Genomic DNA, 25,848 nt, shown 5'->3' with positions numbered 1-25,848 from the left:
TTTCTTTCTTTCTTTCTTTCTTTCTTTCTTATTTTCTTTCTTTTAACTGACATTTCCGGGCTGGGTAAGGTGTAAAATGTGTGCTAATTATTAGTAAGGCCAGCGTGGCTGCACTAATGGCTTTGGGGCAGCAGTTTAAATAGACAGGTATCACTAAAAAGGGAGACATCCAAGAGGAAGGACAGATGGGGAAGGATCAACATATGGAATGTCTGAACTTGTAAGAGTTTGAGGTTTGAGGTCAGATGTAGAGTTGCTGGCCGGCTCCATATATGGAGATCTATGGGTTTGAGGTCAGAGGTAGAGTTTCTGGCCGGCTCCATATATGCAGATCTAGGTGATGATCCAGTCTTCTCCGTGGGGCTGGGGGCGTGGGGCTATCCAGGGCTTGGTGAGGTCAGTGTCATGTTGCGACCATAGTAGTAGTTCGCCGTTTACTATGAAAAAACCAACGGACTGTGGCACGACGAATTTTCGCCTATATTCCCCAGAAATGTTTGCCTATTATTATGAGATACCTGGAATAGATATATACGAGAATAGACTGTAATATATATATATACTGGAATAGATATTTACGAGGGGAAATAAATATTCAGCCTGGTAATATTGCATCGGAGTTGCATGTATAAACGTTGTGACTGGCGCCACAACGTGTCACCGTTCGTTGTCACGATGGAGCCGAGAGAGACTGCAGCGGGAAGTGCAACCAGAGAGGCTGAAGCAACAGGAAATCTAATCGCATCTGACTGTCTACTACACCACACACACACACACACACACACACACACACACACACACACACACACACACACACACACACACACACACACTACAGACTACAGAGACACATGCCTGCGATGAAAGCTATCCATCCGTTGCATACTGTATATATACCTGCATGTACACATCAAATACAGTACAGTATACTGCCGTGCATGGAAACGGCATGCATGTGCATGTGCACACACACACACACACACACACACACACACACACACACACACACACACACACACACCACACAGGGAGGCACAGTGTGACATGCACTGTGGTACATGCACGGTGACCACACAGGGTTGCACGCTAATGGCAAAAGAGGTAGTAACTTAAGTGAGAAACCGACCACATGATAGTTGATAGCTGTCAGCACTTCTGCGTCATTGGTCATTGGTTCCTGGGGAAAAATTATGACTCCACACACACACACACACACACACACCGATCTCAGGCTCTCACCTCCCTGCAACCTCACTAATTTGCCAGCTCCACACAGCCAGCGAAAGGCCTCTTATCTGGTGGATGGGAGACGGGGTGAGTGTAGCTGAACGAGACTATATCGTACTGTCGGTTTTGTTAAGGCAAGGACACCATTTTTCACGTGCACGCACGGACGAACGCACAAACACACTCACACACAGAGACACACACACAAAGGATTTGTGAATGTTTGGTGTATGAAATAACCAATGCTGATGTAGGTTATCTTGCCTGGCATGTCCACGCGGCAATACAGCCACAATTTGGAGTGCTGACAGTCCTTCTGTCCTTCTTCATCATTATTTACAGTACCACTTTAACCACTTTTACCTGCTATTCTGCGTTGACCTCACTGGGGGCACCTTGGTTATTTTTGCTATTGTTTTCCGATCTACAAGCTCACAATAGGGTTATAGGGATATAGGGTTCAAGGATCCAGCACCTATAGTTTTCAAGATTGTATCATGAGTTGAGCTCATTGTAATTCCTTGTAATTTATTGTATGCGTGTGCGTAACGTGCGTGCGTGCAAATGGTTGTGATGCATACCACTGCCTGTATCCTGTTTGAGAAAATCAAGATGTGATTAATTGATTGTGTCACTGAATAGCAGAAAGTGCTTATGATTCAGTCAGATACAGTCTTAATACTTAATGGTCAAGCCTTATCAGGGTCTTACCAACAGCCTACTGTATGTAAATACCAGGGCTCTTACTACAACAGCCTCAGACATGTTCATGGATTTAGAAGAACTTTACTGATTGTTTGTGTTATCCATTACCAGAAAGTAGATTAGAGATTGCATGTAAATCACCACAGAGGAAATTGGATATGTTAGACAGGGATTAAGTTATGGTTTAACTTGAGTTCATGTTGAGGGCCGAGGCATTTACCAGTATGTAAAGTTGTGCTTTTATGGTTCGTGGTTGGTGGAATGGGAATAGCTATAATTCACAAGAATATCCTTGTAAATGCATTTGGTAAGTGTGTGGGGTTGCCGGTTAATCAAATGATACAGTTAATTTGAAAGTGCATGAACCTTCTTTCCTTTTTGTCGTTCTTCTTCCATTCCCCCAACTGCTGTCCATTCTTTGTAAATTCTTTTCTCCCACTCAACTTGACTTTGATTTGACTTGTCTTTTCTGCAACGACGTGTTTGAGGGCAAAACAGTGTATTGGATCAGAAACCAGATACATGTAATGTGGTTGTAATTGTAACAACCAGACAGAGATTGTGGTGTCTGTACCCGCCCACTGTGCCGAGCTTTGAAGATTAGCAACCATCGTGTGTGTGTTGTGCACTTGTGATGTATCTATTGGGCCATGATGAGTACATTCTCTACTAGCCAAATGAGTGGGTGCTTTTTTGTTTCTACTCATGGGGCAGTCCAGACCTCTGGCTGCACTCTCGTTGGCACAGTTTTTTTTGGTGGGTCATTTCAAAAGTAGCTCTCTATTCAAGAACGTCTGGGCACCGACTGGCCCTGCTGTAGATTATAGAATCACAGGGTTGGAGCTATCAGATGTATGATAGATCTGCTTGCAATATCATTTACAGATGTACCTTGGCCCTCACCAAACAACTTTAAACCAGTTGTCTGAAATGAAACCTTCCTCTTAACTCCCCCCAAATTGTGTATTTAGAAAGCTCGAACGAAAATGGAGCCCTATGTCTTCATAAAATGCTATCTAAGTTACTTAAGGTTAATTAGCCTTTGCACACGCCTGTAAGGTGTTTTTTGTGTACATGTTTTGATGTGTAAAGTAAAAACAAATGGGGATAATCATAATTGTAAATATTAGGGATTATTATAAATTGATTTTTGATAGACAAACAAACAAACAAACATGCTTGCAGGTGTAAAACCTGCAACGCATTGCTTCTTTCCGAAGTGATAGACTATACGTTCCAGATCTTATGGGTAAGGTCTAAGTGTGAGGTTGCAGGGGGGTTTCATGGTGGTCAGGAAGTCACCTCTGTGGGTTGTCTGTTTTCTTCATTTCTCTCTCTTCTTCTTCCTCTCTCTCTGTCTCTCTCTTTGTGTCTCTCTCTCTCTGTCTCTGTCTGTCTCTCTCTCTCTCTCTCTCTCTCTCTCTCTCTATGTCTCTCTCTGTGTCTCTCTCTCTCTGTCTCTCTCTCTCTCTCTCTCTCTCTCTCTCTCTCTCTCTCTCTCTCTCTCTCTCTCTCTCTCTCGGCACCGAAACCACTGCAAAGGTATCACTTTTACCTTTCCTCTTGTTTTTAAGCACTGTCATGCAACAGACATTGATGTTTCATAGTGATAATAACTGTTCCGAAGACATTTAGTAGAATCTGTTCTCAGGTCTAAATGGGTTAATATGTTGTAGGACTAATGTGCAGGGCAGTTGAGTGATATCTAACGAGCACTTCCAAACTCCAGCACTTAGAAAAAGAATCGCCTGCAAGGACACAAAGTAGCTCATAACATGTCTACAGTGGATTTTTATTAAACAAAATGAGGATAGAAAGACGTTGTTTAATTCAATTAGATAGGACTTTTCTGTTTGGATGAATGGGCTGTCATTGGAAGTTGCACCTAGCACCTTGCCATTAACTTATATGGTAAGATGGTCTGCATATGGAGAATAGCAGTGCATTTTTCACCCTCAGAAAGGGAGCGTATACTTTTGAGTTAGAAAAAGAATGTTGATACATCATGAAATGCAGCTGGGCAGGTTTTCCCCATTGTCTCGCTGGTTGCTCCATGTGTGTCAGCTTACTAGGTGTCGTTAACTGGGCATGCCCAGGACTGTATACAGCATGACCCTCTCCCATGACCACAGTACCAGTGTTGTTTTTGGCAGAACATTTCAATTTTACTTTTTTGTCATAGTCTCTTGAATAGTTTTCACTTAGCTTTAGTCGACTAAATGTCATGAGATTTTAGTCGACTAAATCTACAGGTAATTTAGTCGACTAAAATGTATGTTGGCGGGCCTTGCCTTGATGCCGTCGTAATGACTTATTTATTTGCTGAAAATAGCCGTTCTACAAGCTCGTAGATCTGCTATTTTCAAGCATGCAACCAATTGTAAAAATGACTTATACTGGATATCTTGTCGACTTGTCCCTTCCTAACATTTTAGTCTAGTGAAATTGTCAATATATTTTGTCTTAGTTTTAGTCATCATAGCTTAGTTTTCATTTAGTTTCAGTTTAGTTTTCATCAGTGTAGGAAAAAGTAAGTTTTACTTAAAGCTGCTATAAGCAAAAAAATAAATATATCTGTATTTCTCAAAAAGTCTCTGTGACACATCTAGGGGCCGCAATCTGCATTCAAAGATTTTGCATCCAGGTCGATTTGCCTGTCTACTTCCTGATTGGTTAGTAATTTCTGAATTATTTTTTTTTACCCATGAATCGCGAAAATGTGGCGCAAATCTTTGAATATATTCTTTCAGAGCGAACGTTTTTAACTGAAATATTTGCTCCTGGGGACTCCCTGGAACAACATATTTTCAGATGGGGGTCGGCGGCCAATTACATATATTTCTGGGGGTCCTTGACATGAAAATGTTTGAGAACCACTTAAATAGAAACATGGGGTTTTTCAGAAAACTGTCAGGATTTAGAAGACATTTTGTAGAATCGTCTAAATGGATTAATATGATATGACAAAATGCAATAGAATATTAATGCGGAATGGTCTAGAATATAACAAGCATATGAGTAGTGTAATTTGACCCATGGGGTCTATTAATCAGTCACTGGACATTGTTGTATCATTGCTGTTGTGAGGAAATACAAATATCCAAACATTGCGTTCCTTTTGCAACCATATCCCTGAAGACAGACATTTCACATCCCAACGCTGAACCTTTGCGTCTTCTCATGTTATTTCTCCACCTCCTCCTTTTAGGCAGGGGATCAGAACCACTCCCAAAAGTTACCCAGAGTAGACTTTTACTTTCACTGACGAAAACTAAATAGAAATTTAATATAAATGAAGCTATGATGACTAAAACTAAGTCAACAAATAAAAACTAGACTAAAATGTCGAGGGACTAGTGGACAAGAGATCCAGTATAAGTCATTTTACACTTGGTTGCATGGTGAAAATAGCAGATCTACAAGCAAGTGTAAAATCAGCCATTACGACGGCATCAAGGCCCGCCAAAATACATTTTAGTCGACTAAATCAACTGTAGATTTAGTGGACTAAAATCTAGAAATAAATATTTAGTGTCGACTAAAACTAGACACTAAGACATTCCAGGTGACTAAAACGAAATGAAGTTTCATTCCATAGACCATGACTAAACTAAAATAGAAATGTTCTGCCAAAAACGACACTGTACCATGGACAAAAAGAAATGTCTCTCTTCCAGATTTGCACTTTTCATGTGGAGATAAAAATGACTGATTCCAGACTTGTATTTCGGTTCACTGTCTTGATTCATGGACTCCAGTAGCTTGCCAGACCTGCTTTATACAGGTTTGCAGTTTTTTTCTTTTGTTGGGCTACAGTCACATTGTTTTTACATAACAACAAGCAAAGATAGAAACTACTCCTACATGTGGTACACTTTACTGCAGACAAGCACCAACATGCGGACAGAAATCTGAGCTGCAGTGGAAGAATGGATGCCAGGATAGTGCATGCATACATACATACATACAGTACGCACACTGGTTTACTTAAGTAAAACTACTCCGTTACAAGTAAAAGTACAGAATTGAAAATGTACTTGAGGAAAAAGTACAAAAGTATCGGCATCAAAATGTACTTAAAGTACTAAAAGTAAAAGTATTCATATTGCAGAATGTCCCATTTCACAATTTCAACATTTTGTACAAAGTCTTTTGAAAATAGCAGATCTACAAGCTCACAATGCTTCACGTTGTGACGCATTGTGATCTTGTAGATCGGCTCTTTTCAAACGGCCAAAATGTACAGGGTTGAAATGGTTAATGTATGTTTTCTACTAAGTAGTAAGTAACTAGTATTAAAAGTTTTCAAATAATTGTAGTGAAGTAAAAGTAAAAAAAGATGTATAGTGGAGTAGAAGTGAAAGTACTGGAAATTGGAAATACTCAAGTAAAGTACAAATACCTCAAAATTGTACTTACCGTAAGTACAGTACCTACTAAGTAAAAGTACTTAGTTACTTTCCACCACTGCGTACTACGCACATGCACAGTGCACTGCACTGCACACACAAACACACTGACAAGGCGCTCTCCGAGCATGTCTTTTGTTCAGGCACACTGTGCATAAACATTACTAATCATCTGTCATCCTTTTGAAAAGTTTGACAGAGTAAACTTTTGCATAATATGTGCACACAATGATCACCCCATACAACAGGAACATAGTCATCTCCTCCCTGTGCACCTTGTTGTGTGAGAGGTATGACGATGTTTAGCAAGATTCCAAATCGATTCATAGTTTCCTTTTTTTGTTTCCTTTTTTTGTTACAGTTACAGGAGTTTTCACTATGGTGTTTGTGATATGAAATGTAAGCTTACCCTAATCACAGTAAACATGTCTTCAGTCATTTTCAAGTTACTGTACTCAGTACAGTAACTTGTCTTGAACAGTCTTGAACTGAAGTGACTATAAGTACAGTGTACTGTATAGTCACTTCAGTTCAAGACTGGAGCAGATTGTGATGAAAATGTATTGAATCCATAATAATGTTGAATAGAAAATAGTGTTGAAGCTGAAAAAAAGAAATCATTTGAATCGTTTTTGAATTGAGTTTTTTGTATTGTTTAAAATTGGAGTGTGACAAGGTGCACTGGACTGAACGTCTACTTTGCTGGTGCGTGTTCACGTCTGGCGGTTTGATCTTGCGTCGCGAGTTGAAATATTTTCAACTCTGGGCTGTTTGGAAGCGTTTTCAGTAGAGCACCTTTTTATAATCAAATCATCAATCATCAAATCAACATCAAATATCATTTCAGTAGAGCACCTTGTGTTTTTGGCTGGGATTCAAATTCAAAATTCTCTTTTTTTATGAGATACATTTCATTATATACTGTACGTATCAAGTCAAGATGTGATTGTGCTTCAGAAAACGGGGACTTGCACTCTCTCTCTGTGTGTGTCTCTCTCTCTCTCTCTCCACTGTAATTACTTATACACGCTAGAGGAGATGCTCCGATAATCGGCCACGGCAAACTGTGATCGGCAATTCACCATATCTGGAGAAGCCGATCTTTTACACCATTTGAGTATGGTATAAAAGTCAATCAGATATATGTGGCCAAATTTGACTGAGGGACTGCCATTGGATTATTTTGTCATTTTCGTTTTGTTCAGCTCTGATATTTATTTCAGACAAATTGACACTAATTAGCCCCACGGACCCCCATTTGAAATGATATGCCAGGGACCTCCATAAGAGAAGATTTATACGGCTTTAATTTCAAGGACCCCCAGTTTGACAAGCATTAGTCTACGGACCCCAAATCATCAGCAACGTCCCTGCTCTCTCTCTCTCTCTCTCTCTCTCTCTCTCTCTCTCTCTCTCTCTGGTGGTGGTTCTATTGAGTGCATTCCTGCCTCCATAGTCATGCCAACTGGAGTAGAAGTCTAGCCACTGTCCTCCTATATTACTGTAACTCACCATTGGGATTGGCCACAAATGGAAAAAAAATAACTGCTTCTCTTGGACTATTATTAGAAAGCATTTGCCCTGCTTGGCCTGCAATAGCTTCCAAGGCAATTCCATATAGACCTGCTTGACTTTCACTCCCTCTCTCTCTCTCTCTCTCTCTCTCTCTCTCTCTCTCTCTCTCTGTGGTGCCCACATTCCAGCGCAAGGGGAAACAATCACTAAATGGAAGCTTGGAGGATGTTTGTTTCATGGGGATATTTTGCCAAGTCATTTATTGGAACCATTTCAGGCCATTTTTATACCTGTTTTGCTCTAATGCCCTTTTTTTAAATATACTTCCTCTTTATAGTGTTTTTTTCCTCCTATCGATAGCAATTCATCAGTGTCTTTTCTTCCCCTCTCACAGCTGGGGTTGATTGGACGGACGGAGGGTTATTTTCAGACCCGATGGTGATTGCGGAGGTTCGCTCTCGCTCGCAGCCAAGAACATCTGGTGATTGTTCAGGACGGTGCAGCAGGGTGCTCGCGCTGTGTCACCTCCTGTTCGCCCTCGCCTCTTGTCTCAGCCAGCCACCTTTAAATAGGACGTGCAAACCTGCATCAGGAGAATTATCACAATAGGCATTGTTTTTCTTTTTCTCTCGTGGAGGTCTTTGCCATGCAGCGTGTCCTCAGAGTCCCTTAAACCGCTGTCTCAGGTTGTCCTCAGAGTCCCTTAAACCGCTGTCTCAGGTTGTCCTCAGAGTCCCTTAAACCGCTGTCTCAGGTTGTCCTCAGAGTCCCCTAAACCGCTGTCTCAGGTTGTCCTCAGAGTCCCTTAAACCGCTGTCTCAGGTTGTCCTCAGAGTCCCCTAAACCGCTGTCTCAGGTTGTCCTCAGAGTCCCTTAAACCGCTGTTTCAGGTTGTCCTCAGAGTCCCCTAAACCGCTGTCTCAGGTTGTCCTCAGAGTCCCTTAAACCGCTGTCTCAGGTTGTCCACAGAGTCCCTTAAACCGCTGTCTCAGGTTGTCCTCAGAGTCCCTTAAACCGCTGTCTCAGGTTGTCCACAGAGTCCCTTAAACCGCTGTCTCAGGTTGTCCTCAGAGTCCCTTAAACCGCTGTCTCAGGTTGTCCTCAGAGTCCCTTAAACCGCTGTCTCAGGTTGTCCTCAGAGTCCCTTAAACCGCTGTCTCAGGTTGTCCTCAGAGTCCCTTAAACCGCTGTCTCAGGTTGTCCTCAGAGTCCCTTAAACCGCTGTCTCAGGTTGTCCTCAGAGTCCCTTAAACCGCTGTCTCAGGTTGTCCTCAGAGTCCCTTAAACCGCTGTCTCAGGTTGTCCTCAGAGTCCCTTAAACCGCTGTCTCAGGTTGTCCTCAGAGTCCCTTAAACCGCTGTCTCAGGTTGTCCTCAGAGTCCCTTAAACCGCTGTCTCAGGTTGTCCTCAGAGTCCCTTAAATATTCATTAAGCATAGCTTCCTGGTTTTATGCAGTGTTGTGAACATCTATACGCATTGACAAACAGGAAGCCTGATCGATGTGCCTCATCAATTTTCAGCACATTATTATTTTTAGAACATAACCTAGAAACAGTAGTTTTCATATTATTCCAAATTTGCACCACATTTTCACGATTTAAAAAAAATAGCAGACCTACAAGCTCCTAGCGCGGCACTCTTTGTTATTTCCTCCCCAAGATAAATGTACATCTTCTGTTTTCAGTTCGGTGGCCTCTTTTATTCTTGATGACTCTGCCAGTCTGCAGCTCCCTTGCAACGACATCAGTTCGTAAGAAAGGATGCTTTTGAAGCTGGTCTTCCTTGACACTGTGAAAATGCCCGATATATACTGTTGAATACAAAGAAGAAGAAGTTATCTAAAAAACAGGTGCTCTTAGGAGAGGGTATACGACCATAGATAAAAAAGGGAATCCAAGGCACTCTGTTTCCGAGAAGTTTAAAAAGCCTTTCTTTCAGTTATGTGTGGGAAAAACCCAACCCTATAACGGCAATATTTGGAGTGGTAAAGCCGGAGGAGAGACGAGTTGTGCATCAAAGGAATGCTTTTGCCTTTGCCTCACTGTTGGCCCGTCGTCTCATATTGGTGAATTAGAGAGCAATACACCCACCGTCATTCAAGCAATGGATCAATGAAGTGGTCTCACCACTTCATTACAGTTAGAAAAGATTAGAAACTCTGTAACCGGAGCAAGAGAGAAGTTCGACACAACATGGGCTCCATTCATAAGATATGTAGAGAACAACATAAACCAAGCTGCCATCATGCTGATTCTCTTCTCTCTCTCCTTCCCCCTTCCGATACACTGTGCAGACTACATCCCTGTGCATTTTTTATTTTATTTTTTATTTTATTTATACTATGTCGACCGTCATTACTATCGTATATCCATGGAACTGGTATAACCAGGGACCTCTTATGCATACTACAGTGATTAACACTATTACAGTATTGTTACCATCATCACTATGTCTCGTGTTTATATCAACAGGTTCTATTTTTTGTCTTTTTATTTATACTCTCATACAATTGTCATCACACAGACACAATCACTGTACGCAAATGGAACAGACTTAAACAAACACTCGGACACTGACCCTGGTGCGGGAGGGGGTTACATATGTATGTATATACAGGCATATAGAAAAATGGGGGGGGAATGGCACATGATTTACAGTATTGTGAAAAGAAATTGAAATGGAACGCTGAGAGGGGAGAGTTAATGTATGGAGAAAAACAAACAAACATAAGTACAATAATGCTGTAAATGTTTATGTTGATCACTCTCCTCCCAGTTCTGTACAAATGATTCTGAATGAGTGTGCTTATCAATGAACAGAAAAGAAAAAGCCTTTCTTGTAATGGCATCAGCTATAGGCATGTTAAAGAACGACCAACACGTTTCGGCTGTCCATTTCAGAGGGGATCGTCCGTTTCCATATTTTTCAATATTTGTATTTTTACTGCTTCCAATTCTATTATTCTATATGGTCTTGAATTGATAGTAGTGTGGACATAATGCTAGGCGTGTTAATGTTTTAACACGCCTAGCTGATGCCATTACAATAAGGACTTTTTAAACTTCACGGAAACAGAGTGCCTTGGATTTTCTTTTCTTTTTTTATCCACCTGCAAATGCAGCCGACTGATTATTATCGTCGCTGTTGGAAACCTTGTATGACGAAAAAACGTAACTTTTTTAGGAAATGCAATACAAACATCCTGGAACCGATAGTAGTTACCGTATCATTGTCTCCTTGAAACACCTCGGGCCCCCAGTAGCAGTGTTGTTTATGGCAGCAACATTTGAATTTAGTTTTAGTCATAGTCTCTTCAATAGTTTTCATTTAGTTTCAGTCACATTTTAGTCACCTGGAATGTTTTAGTGTTAGTCTATAGTTTTAGCCGACTAAATGTCATAAGATTTTAGTCGACTAAATTTGCAGTTGATTTTGTCGACTAAAATGTATTTTGGTGGGCCTTGATGCTGTTGTAATGACTGTTTTTACACTTGCTGAAAATACCCGATTTACAAGTTCACAACGCGTCGCAGTGAACTTGTTGATCGGCTATTTTCAACATGCAACCAAGTGTAAAATGACTTATACTGGATCTCTTGTCCACTAGTCCCTTCCTAACATTTTAGTCTAGTTTCTATTTGTTGACGAAATTGTCAATATATTTAGTCTTAGTTTTAGTCACCATAGCTTAGTTTTAAGTTAGTTTCCATTTAGTTTTCGTCAGTGAAAAAAGGTACTCGACGAACTTTTCGACTTAGTTTTAGTCGACGAAATCAACACTGTCCTGTAGGGCTGTTGAGAATCAGAACCAAAATGCTACTCGGGGGAACAAGTTCCTCCCCATGTGGCCCGGGGGGGCCCCCACCTAAACTTAATGCAGAATACATATATATTATTGATATTATTAAATTAGTAGCTTATTGAGTAGGCTAGTATTCAAATGTTATCTTTTGTTTGTGTCCAATGTATTTGTATTTACTTTACTTTTCAGGATTCAAATGGAATGAGTGTGGAAATATAGTGGCCCTCTGGAGTGAGTGTGGAAATATAGTGGCCCCTCTGAAGTGAGTGTGGAAATATAGTGGCCCTCTGGAGTGAGTGTGGAAATATAGTGGCCCTCTGGAGTGAGTGTGGAGATATAGTGGCCCTCTGGAGTGAGTGTGGAAATATAGTGGCCCTCTGGAGTGAGTGTGGAAATATAGTGGCCCACTGGAGTGAGTGTGGAAATATAGTGGCCTTCTGGAGTGAGTGTGGAAATATAGTGGCCCTCTGGAGTGAGTGTGATAATATAGTGGCCCTCTGGAGTGAGTGTGGAGATATAGTGGCCCTCTGGAGTGAGTGTGGAAATATAGTGGCCCTCTGGAGTAAGTGTGATAATATAGTGTCCCTCTGGAGTGAGTGTGGAAATATAGTGGCCCTCTGGAGTGAGTGTGATAATATAGTGTCCCTCTGGAGTGAGTGTGGAAATATAGTGGCCCTCTCCATCATCCAAGTTGCCCACCCCTGTCCTAAATTATCAAAACAGAGGCCTTTGACAGTTTGAGACCACAGGATCATTCACTACTACTTTCAGGTATAAAGGTTTCTTTTTGCCAGCTCGATTATCGATAAATCGTTAGCCTATAACTACAATAACATTGAATTGCATTTTCATAGCGCTTTTCCAAGTGCTCAAAGCACTTTACAAGAGTAAATTCATTCATACATTGGGAGGTGAAGCGGCGAACAGTCGACGCCAGCGTCCTCACTTCCCACATTCACACCGGCGGTGGCGAGCTCACACCGACCGACTCATTGGAGGCAATGTAGGGTTCAGTCAGTGTCTTGCCCAAGGACACTTCGACATGTGGACAGGAGGAGGAGACAGGATTCAAACCGCCAACCCAGGGATCATTGGACGACCTGCTCTACCTCCTGAGCCACAGCCGCCCAACTATAGCACTGAATGACCCGTTCCGAACTTGGCCTCAAACTCTTGTTGTCTCTCTGTGTGTGCTTGGGGTTGGGCAATTTGCGAGCCACCCAAACATGAGGGGAAGAGAAGAGGGTGTTTTGAGCAGAGCAGACGGGGCGTCAGGGCCAGAGTTCAGTGTGTACTCCTCGTGACAGTCTGTCTTTTCTTCTTGTTTACTAGATAACGGACAGACTGCTAAAAGGAACATGCAGCGACGGCGTGTGTGTGTGTGTGTGTGTGTGTGTGTGTGTGTGTGTGTGTGTGTGTTTGATGGTGTGTGCATACTGTATATGTGTGCATTGGCGCGCATTTGTGTTTGTGTGCGTGTGTGTGTAGCGCATCAACTGCACATGTGTGCAGCATTATTTTTTTTCACATTTTGTGTTATCACCACATGGCCATGGACAAGTAAACCTTTGTCTGTCTGTCTGTCTGTCTGTCTGTCTGTCTGTCTGTCTGTCTGTCTGTCTGTCTGTCTGTCTGTCTGTCTGTCTGTCTGTCCGTCTCTCTCTCTCTCTCTCTCTCTCTCTCTCTCTCTCTCTCTCTCTCTCTCTCTCTCTCTCTCTCTCTCTCTAGATCCGGGAGGGTTGCGTGCATGTTGTGTTTTTCCTAGAAGGTCACGTCCCAATCTTTTGCGGTCGGATATTGCATCAGCTGTCTAGTAAAACGGGTGCATCCCTCCTCCTCCCTCTTGTCTCCCCTCCTGTGTGCGTGCGTGCGTGCATGCGTGTGTGTGGTGTGTGCGTGTGTGTGTGTGGTATCAGACATGGTGGACACCCAGCAGCTCCTCAGCGCCTGGCCCGTGGGCTTCAGTCTGAGCGCCGTGGACCTGTCGGAGCTGCAGCAGCAGCAGGAGGACGACGAGGACGACATCGACATGAAGCCCAACGGTAACTGCTGTTACTCCACCCTGGACTACGCCGTCCTCTCCTCCTCCTCCTCCTCCTCCTTCCACTCCTCCTCGCCCTCCGCCATGCTGTCGTCGTCCATGTCGGGAGGCGGCGGCGGAGGAGGCTGCTGCGGCGGCGCGGCCTACGGTCTGAGCCCCCCGCTGAGCCAAGAGCACCTGACCAACATGGACTACGGCAGCGCGCCGCACACACAACAACACCACAGCTACAGGATGCCCACGGACAGTCACAGTGAGTTCTGGGAGCATTATGTTCTGCTTTGTGTGTGTGTGTGTGTGTGTGTGTGTGTGTGTGTGTGTGTGTCTTTTTTTGCAGTGGTGGAAAGTAACTATGTACAACACCATTTTAGGGTGTTTGTGCTTTACTTGAGTATTTCCAATTTCCAGTACTTTTACTTCTACTCCACTACATATCAGAGGCAATTCAATATTGTACTTTTACACGCCACTACATTTATTTGGAAAATGTAGTTAGCGGTGGCGGTTACTCTGTAGATTTAGATTGTTATTACAAAACATGCAGTAAAACCACATCAGTGCTACATTTCAGCCATTTGAAAATAGCCGAGCTACAAGCTCACAATGCGTCGCATCGCGACGCACTGTGAGCTTGTAGATCTGCTATTCTTTTAGTACTTTTTTTTAGTACATTTTTGATCCCAGTACTGTTGAGCTTTTAAATGAGTAGACCCAATAAACTAAAATACAGTACATATTTGTAACAAATGCCTCCAACGGGCGCTATCAGATGAGCATATATATTTAGTCTTAGCTTGAAAAGAATGTGATTGAAACCCGACACAGCAGAGGGAGTATAAAAGTGGAAGTGAGAAGGTGTCATCTCCTATCTCCATGTCTATTTACGGCGTTGGCCGTATCCTACATAGCCTAAACATCTTTATTATTTATTTTTCGGTCAAGGACACTTTTTTTTCTTCTTTTTTTTTTTTTACTTCTGTCTGCTTTGTTTGTATTCTTTCTAGTTGTTATACTTGCATGAATAATGAAGTCTTTGTTGACTACATCATTTCATATATAGGAAAACATCGCTTCGGCTTCGTGCTTATTTAGAACTGAGGCCCATTCTAGAAACGCCTTCTAAATCCTGACCTAAGTTTTCTTTAAAAAAAGTTACAAAAATATATCTTGCTATATACTGTATAGAAACAACAACTCACAAAATGTGGTTTCTGTTCTGGAAGGTAAAAACATGGGGCTTGGCAACCCCTTTTGTGTTTTAAGCATTATGTTACACTTTAGCTATTGAAAAATAGCAGATCTACAAGATCATTGGTGCCGCAGCACGTGAAATCTTTTAATATATTCTTTCAGAGTCAACGTTTTTAACTATTTTTTTTGCTTCTGAGGTGTCTTTGTGCTCCAGTACGTTGGTTATAATAGTTAACTAAAACTAAATAAAAACTAAAAATAAATTAAAAACGATAACTAAACTGAAACTGTATTGTGTGTTCACAATAGAACTAAAACTAACTGGAATTATAGAAAAAATATATAGTTTTTATCAATATTTATATGCATTTCGGATATATATAAACCTTTTAAATGTATTCGATTAATTTCCTCATTTCTCCAACAAGTTTTACGGCTGTTTTCAGCACCGTACGACAGCCACACTTTACGTTGCTTGTTTACATTCTGCACTGCCTGAAACTGACTGCATGTTACTCGGAAAATCAGACCCGTCTTAAGTGAGTGGTACTGTACTGTACTGTACTGTACTGTACTGTACTGTACTGTACTGTACTGTACTGTACTGTACTGTACTGTACTGTACTGTACTGTACTGTACGTCCTCCTACCTGGCCTGTGTGTGTCTGTGTGTTAGGCTGTGCAACAGTGACACTTGGTGGTGAACGTTATTTTCGTGAGCGGACACAGCCAGGAACAGACCCAGGGACACAGCCACACACATAGCTGTATATAGGAGTGGTTGCACCACTCAAAATGGCAAAAGTTGGAAGAAAGAGACAGTCCAATATGGGAGAGAGACGCAAGGAAGTGCCTTGTGGAAAAATATGATTGTAACTATGCGGAGCACGTTGGAAGGGTATAGGTATCAGCATGTCTTTCTGCTACAGTAGGTTGTATCATAATGTCTTTCTGCTACAGTAGGTTGTATCAGCATGTCTTTCTGCTACAGTAGGTTGTATCAGGATGTCTTTCTGCTACAGTAGGTTGTATCATAATGTCTTTCTGCTACAGTAGGTTGTATCATAATGTCTTTCTGCTACAGTAGGTTGTATCATAATGTCTTTCTGCTACAGTAGGTTGTATCAGGATGTCTTTCTGCTACAGTAGGTTGTATCATAATGTCTTTCTGCTACAGTAGGTTGTATCAGGATGTCTTTCTGCTACAGTAGGTTGTATCAGCATGTCTTTCTGCTACAGTAGGTTGTATCAGGATGTCTTTCTGCTACAGTAGGTTGTATCAGGATGTCTTTCTGCTACAGTAGGTTGTATCAGCATGTCTTTCTGCTACAGTAGGTTGTATCATAATGTCTTTCTGCTACAGTAGGTTGTATCATAATGTCTTTCTGCTACAGTAGGTTGTATCATAATGTCTTTCTGCTACAGTAGGTTGTATCATAATGTCTTTCTGCTACAGTAGGTTGTATCATAATGTCTTTCTGCTACAGTAGGTTGTATCAGCATGTCTTTCTGCTACAGTAGGTTGTATCATAATGTCTTTCTGCTACAGTAGGTTGTATCATAATGTCTTTCTGCTACAGTAGGTTGTATCATAATGTCTTTCTGCTACAGTAGGTTGTATCATAATGTCTTTCTGCTACACTAGGTTGTATCATAATGTCTTTCTGCTACAGTAGGTTGTATCATAATGTCTTTCTGCTACAGTAGGTTGTATCATAATGTCTTTCTGCTACAGTAGGTTGTATCATAATGTCTTTCTGCTACAGTAGGTTGTATCATAATGTCTTTCTGCTACAGTAGGTTGTATCATAATGTCTTTCTGCTACACTAGGTTGTATCATAATGTCTTTCTGCTACAGTAGGTTGTATCATAATGTCTTTCTGCTACAGTAGGTTGTATCAGCATGTCTTTCTTCTACAGTAGGTTGTATCATAATGTCTTTCTGCTACAGTAGGTTGTACCATAATGTCTCTCTGCTACAGTAGGTTGCATCAAGGTGGAGCCAGAGTCTCCCCCGCAGTACTCCGACAGCCCCTCCTCCTCCAGGGTCCATGACGAGTCATCGCCGTCCACCTCGCTGAACATCGAGTGCCGCGTGTGTGGTGACAAAGCTTCAGGATTCCACTACGGCGTCCACGCCTGCGAGGGTTGTAAGGTAGGACAGATCGCATAGTTATGGGAAATAACTCGTTTTTAATACACTCTCTGCTGCATTTATGGGGGAATGGGTTACCTGCAAACCTTAAAAGGGCCACTTCACCCCTTTTGCAACCAGATCTTATTTTCATGATGTTTGGGAGACAAGAAACACTTTCCTGTGGGTTTTACGTGGGTAATGTGTGTTTTTAGATATTTCAGTATATTTCAAAGTGTCCATTGTATTCCAGGAAGCAAGTGTTAACTGCAATTCCTCCACAAAGAGCTGGCTATAATTAACAGCTGGACCTAACCATCGATTAGTTGAGATGTAACAGGTTCCTCTTATATGTTATTTTGTGTTTTATCCTTTTAACAAATTATAACATAATATATGTTTATCCTCTATCCTAAAATACCAAAATAATATATGGTCATGTAACCTATACACATTTTGTCTATAAAAACATCAATGAATCAATCAATCAATCAATCAATTAATCAATTAACATAATTTAGATTTATAGAGCCACCCAACAGTAGATCTCATTTTCTGTAAATAGAGCTGGTAGGCCTGGAGGCAGAGATTATGTTTAACCTGTGTGTGTGTGTGTGTGTGTGTGTGTGTGTGTGTGTGTGTGTGTGTGTGTGTGTGTGTGTGTGTGTGTGTGTGTGTGTGTGTGTGCGTGTGCGCCCGCCTGCCTGCCTGCCTGTCTGTCTGTCTGCCTACCTGCCTGCTATGGTGAAAATAGCAGCTTTACAAGCTCACAACCCGTCGCTTTGTGCCGCCTTGCGAGCTTGTAGATCGGCTATCTTTTCACTACTTCTTAATTTTTATTGTTTTATTCATGGAATTTATTAGATTTTTTTATTATAATCTTTTTAAATCTTTAGAAAATTGGGACATTAACTCGAGTTGTGACCCATAAAAATTGGTCCGTGACCCACAAATGGGTCCCGACCCACTGTTTGGGAAACAGTGCCATAGAGGAATTAGTAGTTAGTTAGCCTAGTTTTTGTTTGGCACAAGAAATCAGCTATTTGAGAGACACACAATAACGGAATATTGCAATATTCATGTTTACTCAATTTGAACAATAGTGGCAAAAGAACAGTGACTCAAGTGCTATCAAAGTGTAAATGTATGAAGGGCACATTCTACAATGGTGACTACCATGTCATTTCCAGAAAGTTCATCAAAGGGCAGACAGAGAGTGATCAAGCACAGGGACGTGCACACATAGACATCAAAGGGGGCTTCAGCCCCTGTCCTTTTACCCGTCTGTAAAACAACTGCGCTTTCCAGACCACGAATGCAGCGTTTACTTTTTACTACATGGTGAACGAAATGCAACTCCTTTCCATGATATACTGAAGTCTCCTGAACTTGAACACAGTATTTTGTGTTGAACAAAATTGTTTAGAAATCCATGTCGTATACACCGCATCTCCACTAGCTAAAGAGTGCTGGGTTTGCGCCCCGAAAATAGCTGATCTACAAGCTCTCAACGCATCGCAGCGTGACTCGTTGTGAGCTTGTAGATCTGCTATTTTTGCTATTTTTGTCCAAAAGTGCCCTCATACAGGATTTCAGCCCCTGCCTCTCTAACACTCTCTGCACGTCCCTGATCAAGCCCACTCGTCTCCGTCCCTCTGAACTGGTCTTTTGACTTGACAAACTGGTGGAATAAATTCTTTAATACTGCATGGAGAGAAATGTGAAGCTTTCATCTTCTTTAATGCATGTTTCTCTAACCACAAGCCACAGGTGTAGACATACAGCCAGCCACTCCACATACCGTATGACTGGAGTCTATGTATATGATGATTGTATGTGGGCAAAAATGTTGTGGTACAGTACATTTCAAATTCTCTTTGAAACAATACAGAAACATGATAAGGTTAGCACTTTTTAAGCTCTGTTTTGAGCAGTGTTACTATGTGGTAGCTGGTTAGCAGTTCCAGTATTAGTATGTAACAAAAACAAAGTTTATTCCCTGATGCACATTTCTGTGGCAAATAACTCCTTATAAATTATGGTAAATAATACATAACTAAAACGAATAGTGTTGGGCAAGTTAAGCTACATGCAGCTTACCGTAATTTCCGGACTATAAGCAGCTACTTTTTCCCCATGCTTTGAACCCTGCGGCCTATACAACGGTGCGGCTAATCTATGGATTTTTACAGAAATTACATTTGGCCACAAAAGATCACAGGATCTACTGAATGTGTCAAACTGACATATTGAGCCTATGACACACAGTGTGGCTTCCCCCCAGTAGGCTACCTTCACATTCAGTAGATCCTGTGATCTTCTGTGGCCAGATGTAATTTATTGGGGTCTAGTAGGACTATAGTAAATAATTTACAAAAAAATCTCTATAAAGTTTTGTAAAGAAATACATATTTAGCCCCATGCTCGAATGCCCCCGCCCCCCTGTCAAAAACAGCTAAAATCCCTAAAACAAAAGAAAAAAAGCAAATGAAAAAAAATTAACACTCATCTTTTACTTTCTCTCATAACCTAAAACATGAACATTGGTTGAAAAAAACTAAAGTTGCCCTTTAAAGGTAAGACAATTCTGTATCTGCTTTAAATATCGCCCATGCTGTTCTTTGAGCTTTTCAACCCACCAGTTAACCAGTATACCGGGAAAGTGTCATTTTAGATTTTTTTAGTGTTGGCCGTTCAAAAATAGCAGATATACAAGAGAGAGAGAGAGAGAGAGAGAGAGAGAGGTATGGAGTATGGACTAGTAAGGGTGTTATGATGATGTGATGTTAAAATGACAATGTTCAGAACTTCCCTGGGATATACTATACTATACACGTAATATCACAATAACAATCACGTTGCTACGAAGTATAGAGCCTGTGTGGTTAGCATCTGCATTCATTTTCCTTTTTTTAATCACAAGTTATTTAAAGAAGGAGGAAGTCAAACAGGGTCGAGACTCCACCTCAATACAGAATGTTTTGTTTTTTAAAACAATATAAGTGTTAGCCTTCTTGGCTGACCCCTTGTCTCCCCTGAGACGAGAGCAGAACAATGACCACTGTATCTTACCGTATGATCATTCATAGACGCTAATTACTCCATGCTTTAATTGAGTCACTAAACTTTTTTTCTCTGGGATCAAAGACTGTTAATGTACAAAATGTGCTATAGTAGTTAGTCGTCAGGGTTCTGACGGTTTAAAGAAGGGGGGGGGGGGGCATTTAATTAACAACTTTAGCCCTATATTTCTTGTAAGACAAATGTAGATCTGTTGTTTTAGCTATAATATTGTTTAACTTAAACAATGTGAGGGTTAAATATTTGACTGACTTTCAAAAGCTGAGGCATGGAATTAACACAGCCAGTAAGACGCCTGAGGGCGAGGTTGCGTGCACTTGCCATATATGGAGCGTGTCTTGAGTGTACAGGGTTTGATGAGGTCAGATCAACATAATGGAATGTCAGAACAGGTCAGCTCCATATCTCCATATTAAGGAGATCTAAGGGTGGTAGCGGGAACATTCTCTTCAGATACAGGGTTGGGTGACGGCCCAGGTAGGGCCGGGCCTTAAGTTTCTGCCCTGTTGAGAACTCTAGTTTTCGCCGGCTGCCAGGTCCGGCTGCATTAATAACTTTGGGACAGGCCCGTCTAGGGTTTGAATGGACGGGTGTCAGTCAAAAGGGAGACATCGAAGAGGAAGGATGGATGGGGAAGGATCAACATATTATGGAATGTCAGAACAGGTTCTGACATACTGTATATTCTATATCAATATGCTAATATTGATGACATCAGGGTTCTCCAGCAGTTACTACCTGGGCACAATATGGGGGCTTTTCCACATGTATGGGGATTTTGAAAGAAACCACTTTTATTGGATGGTGTGTCAGGGGGCATTCCACATGTTTGGTAGACTCGGAGACCGTGTGCGTTTGTTTTTCAAAAGGAAAAACTAAATCCTCTCTGTGGTAACCAGTGTTGTTTTTGGCAGAAATGTTTGATTTTAGTTTTAGTCATAGTCTCTTGAATAGTTTTCATTTAGTTTTAGTCACATTTCAGTCACCTGGAATGTCTTAGTGTTAGTCTGGTTTTAGTCGACTAAATGTCATAGGAGTTTTATAAATAAAATGTATTTTGGTGGGCCTTGATGCCGTCGTAATGACTGTTTTTACACTTGCTGAAAGTAGCAGATCGAATAGCAGATCTACAAGCTCACAACATGTCGCAGCTCGACGCGTTGTGAGCTTGTAGATTGGCTATTTTCAGCATGCAACCAAGTGTAAAATCAAATGACTTATACTGGATCTCTTGTCCACTAGTCTCTTCCTAACATTTAAGTGTTGTTTTTATCTGTTCACGAAATTGTCCATATATTTAGTCTTAGTTTTAGTCATCATAGCTTAGTTTTCATTTAGTTTCTATGTAGTTTTCGTCCGTGAAAAAAGGTAGTCGACGCCGACGGACATTTTTCGTCTTAGTTTTAGTCGACGAAAACAACACTGGTAACAGATCATGGAAACCCTCCATGTCTACTATACTTTTTTCCCTTAATTGTTCTGTAATCTGTTTTTAACTGCTGTGCTGTGTTTGGCGCAATAAAGGTCTTATCTTATCTTACAAAAAATATCATTATATTTAATTGCCCTTTTTTTGTCCTTCTCCAATACTATTTATCTTTTATCTTCATTGTATCTTTTTCTTCTAGGGTTTCTTCAGGCGGACAATCAGGCTAAAGTTGGTTTACGACCACTGTGATCTCCACTGCCGCATTCACAAGAAGTCTCGGAACAAATGCCAATACTGTCGCTTCCAGAAATGCCTAATGGTTGGCATGTCACACAATGGTAAGGGCTTTACTACTGTCTCAAAACCTATTATGAGTCTGTGGATAACTTGATGATGTAGTGCCATGATCTCCCCCCCCCTAAAACATGGTCATCAGGTATTGTGATTATACCAGGAGGAAGATTTCTTTCAAAAAAGTGTACAGAAAGTGTTAAAATTATGTTTTTATGTGGCCAAACCCACCAGTTCATTAAGTATACCTGGTTTTCACCTTAGCACCACCCACCTGAACTTAAGCCCCGCCCCACGGCCCCAGCTGTTGTGTGTGTGCGTGTGTGTGCATGCACGAAAATAGCTTAATGCCGTCTTCTTTATATCAGACATAGCAGTGATTTGATTTGTTTCCTATCGTTCTGCCTCTATTTCATGACTTCCACCCAGCGCTTTTTTCAGACCTATACGTGTTTGTTTTTAGTTTTTCAATCATTGACATCTTCAAAGATAGACCGGACCGGCGTTGCCTTCTCAAAAACTAGCCGTGTCACGGTTGCTGGCTCTGTGCCCAGTCATAGGTGATAGCCTCCAGGGAAGGTCTTCTAAGCCCACTAAGCTCATTTGTATTTATTTGCTAAAGGTGTGATCATACAGGTAGTATATAGGCTGGGCGTGGCCCAGCTACTGATCGTTTACTGATTTACTCCCATTACCAGGGACGTGCACACCTATGTGTGCACATCAGAGGGGGCTACCCCGTCTGTAAAACAACTGCCCTTTCCACTAGACCACGAATGCATGGTAAAAGAAATGCAAATGCCATTCCTCTCCTTTCCATGCCATGTACCGGAAGGCAGCATTCCTGAACTTGGAACGCAGCATTTTTGCATTGAACAAATTTGTTTTCGAAATCCATGTCGTACACACCTGCATCTCCACTAGCTAAAGAGTGCTGCTGGGTTGCGCCCTGAAAATAGCTGATCTACAAGCTCTCAATGCGTCGCAGCGCGACACGTTGTGAGCTTGTAGATCTGCTATTTTCGCTATTGTTATCCAAAAGTGCTCTCTTAACGTGATTTCAGCCCCTGCCCCTCTAACACACTCTCTGCACACTCCCTACTCAGTGCTGTCAGCCAGCCTTAACAACATATAGTACACTGAATACATTCCTCAGGCCATGAATCATGTCTAATCAGCGCTGGATTTGAGATGAGGGTACAGCAGACAGGCTACGTTTCCACCCCAAGAAAGTAAATACATGTGGGCTATTTAAGTCAGTCTGACCAGAACCAGGCGATAGAAACACATCCCCACCGGCGATAGAAACACGTGACCAAATGGGAGGGAAATCAAAAGCCGAGGCAAATCCATCCGACCCGGCATTTTTACAGAACTAACTATTGTTGCAACTTTGACTGTGTTTGACCAAAATACTCAGCAGATGTTGGCAGGCATGCGTTGCGTGTTGCAGGGTCATTGAACATCACCTGGACTGTTCTGACACACTGCTCGCTGTTCAAACAGGAGGAACGTGCTACGCAGGCGTTATGCAACTAGAATTGGCACCAGCCCACGGGCAGCCTATCCGATATCATCAGCTGTTTAAACAGAGACCTTATCGACTAATACATCCTCAGTGCTAATTTACAAATCAGCAATTCGGGAACTCATTTATAAAGGTTTCATGACATTCTTTTTTTTTTCTTTACAGGATAATTGCTTTTTTTCCTTAGTCTCCTGAACTTGAACACAGTATTTTGCGTTGAACAAATGTTTTTAGAAATCCATGTCGTACGTCGCATCTCCACTAGCTAAAGAGTGCTGGGGTGTGAGCTTGTAGATCTGCTATTTTCGCAATTTTTGTCCAAAAATGCCCTCTTACGGGATTTCAGCCCCTGCCTCTCTAACACTCTCTGCACGTCCTTGATCTCTAGACCAAGCAGGAATTCCGTCTTGTGAGAGTATAGTAGGAGTTTGCCTCCCACCCAGATGAAACATGAAACTTACGGACTGCTGCCTGCCTATCCTCTTGGGAATGACGGCTCTTCAGAAGAGTCAAATGTTTGGGGGAAAATGGGAATAGTGCCCAGACCAAAAATATTAATTCCGGATGTGGGTGTTTCAAAACCCTGTGTATTGTCTAAGTTCCATTCCCTGGCCCTAATATTAGTATGGGCAAATTAATACAATTTGTTGCATTGTCACATTTTATGTAACCTAGGCTAATATGCTAAAGCATTTGCACATAGTGCGGAGTAGGATATTTTTACTGATAGATGGTTGTTCCGGCCAATGTTGAAAGAGATACATATGCTTCAATGCAGTGGTTTTCAACCAGTGGTCCTTGAGGGGGTTCCAGGTGGTCCCCAGTTAAATGATGGAGAGTTGGTAACCAAATGGGCCCTTATTAGATCTTTAACTCTTGAGAGGTTTTTGTTAAACCTCTGCTTTACTAAGTTCATTTACAAGAAGTGTACACAATTTAGATAATGTAGAAAAATATTTTGGTCAACGTTGACCTGTTATCTCTCCTAATGGTACCAACATCAATACAGCGTGGAATTGTGGACAAAATCACACGTTTAGAAGCATCTTCCAGGAACGTGACTGCCTGGTCTCATAAAATGTCATTAAAACAAAGAGGTTAATGCATCAAATCTGTGATGCTGGTCGGCTGTTAAGGTAGAACAGCAGCAACAATAGAGTTGATTAAAAAAAATCAGTTTAATTGTTTCTGTAATGTATTCATCTCAATGAATCAGTTCAAGTCCCAGCCCTAACATCATTACACATGGTCAGTCTTGAGATTGTATATATGTTTTTGCAGCCATCCGTTTCGGCCGTATGCCCCAAGCGGAGAAGGAGAAGCTTCTGGCCGAGCTGTCCTCTGACGTGGACACCATGCACCCGGAGGCCACGGACCTCAGGGCCCTCTCCAAGCACCTGTACGAGGCCTACCTCAAATACTTCCCCCTCACCAAGGCCAAGGCCAGGGCCATCCTCTCCGGGAAGACGGGGGACAATGCAGTAAATATTTAATACACTTAACTTTTTTTATTTTATTTATAGGCGTAACTCATTTATAGACGATTTGGCCACATTGTGATGAGATCCTTGGTGCTACACTAGGGGCTCCATCTTGTGCCACCCCTTACCCCTCATCCCTAAACTTATTTGCCATCTTTTTGGCTAGTTTAACTATTTTTAAATGTTTTATATTAGTAAAGAATGGCAAATAAGTTTATGGATAAGGGGTGGCAAGATGGAGCCCTAGATGTATTATATGTTTTCCAGTAAGAGAAGCGACCTCGCCCCAAAAGGACGAGGTCGCATGCACGCATCCGCCTGGGTGACAGCAGTCTGCTGGGCGAGCACTGGCGCTTTGGCATGGGGGGGTCAGATCAACAATATGAATTCTATACTGGCCATATATGTCTTGAGTGTACAGGGTTTGATGAGGTCAGATCAACATATGGAATGTCAGAACAGGTCAGCTCCATATATGGAGATCTAAGGGTGGCAGCGGTGGCAGTGTCTTGAGTGTACAGGGTTTGACGCGGCTGCACTAATAACTTTGGGGTGGGCCCATCTAGAGTTTAAATGGACAGGTATAAGTCAAAAGGGAGACATTGAAGAGGAAGGATGGATGGGGAAGGATCAACATATGGAATGTCAGAAGTTCAGAACAGGCCATCTCCCAATAAGGAGGGTTTGAGGTCAGATGTAGAGTTGCTGGCAAATATTGATGACATCAGGGATTTCCATATATGGGCTTAAAATTTATGACATCAGAGATCTCCATATGGTCATGCCTGTGGTGACCAGCCAACCAACCAAACAACTGTCTGACGGGAAATGCACGATTTCTGCGTTCGCAATTAAATCAGTTAGAATATTTCCCACTACACGTTTTTGACGAGGAACTTACATACAGTGCACTGTCTAAAATGTGTGTGTGTGTGTGTGTGTGTGTGTGTGTGTGGGGGGGGGGGACTAGCGGGAGGTCGGAACAATGACATGTTATCCCACACATGTCATT

The 25,848-nt window shown here is 41.8% G+C and overlaps 1 protein-coding gene across 3 annotated transcripts in view; it reads left to right on the top strand.

Moving 5' to 3' along the window:
- pparg (peroxisome proliferator-activated receptor gamma) overlaps window positions 1-25,848 on the top strand; it is a 51,789-nt gene that overhangs the window by 14,128 nt on the left and 11,813 nt on the right. Inside the window, exons 1-5 of one of the 3 annotated variants that reach the window (XM_080788362.1) lie at window positions 3,461-3,474; window positions 13,576-13,953; window positions 16,875-17,047; window positions 21,736-21,874; window positions 24,637-24,836. In XM_080788362.1, coding sequence (XP_080644488.1) covers window positions 13,578-13,953; window positions 16,875-17,047; window positions 21,736-21,874; window positions 24,637-24,836 — 888 coding nt within the window. In that variant the 5' untranslated portion in view covers window positions 3,461-3,474; window positions 13,576-13,577. Of the gene's footprint in view, window positions 1-3,460; window positions 3,475-13,575; window positions 13,954-16,874; window positions 17,048-21,735; window positions 21,875-24,636; window positions 24,837-25,848 lie in introns of those variants that run through there. The other 2 variants (XM_080788363.1, XM_080788361.1) reach the window with 2 other exon arrangements.

This window comes from Protomyctophum bolini, assembly GCF_963924005.1.
Source record: "Protomyctophum bolini genome assembly, chromosome: 2".
NCBI classification, from domain to species: Eukaryota; Metazoa; Chordata; class Actinopteri; order Myctophiformes; family Myctophidae; genus Protomyctophum; species Protomyctophum bolini.
Note: the sequence above shows the minus strand (reverse complement) of the source record. Positions and strands in the feature narration are given on the sequence as shown.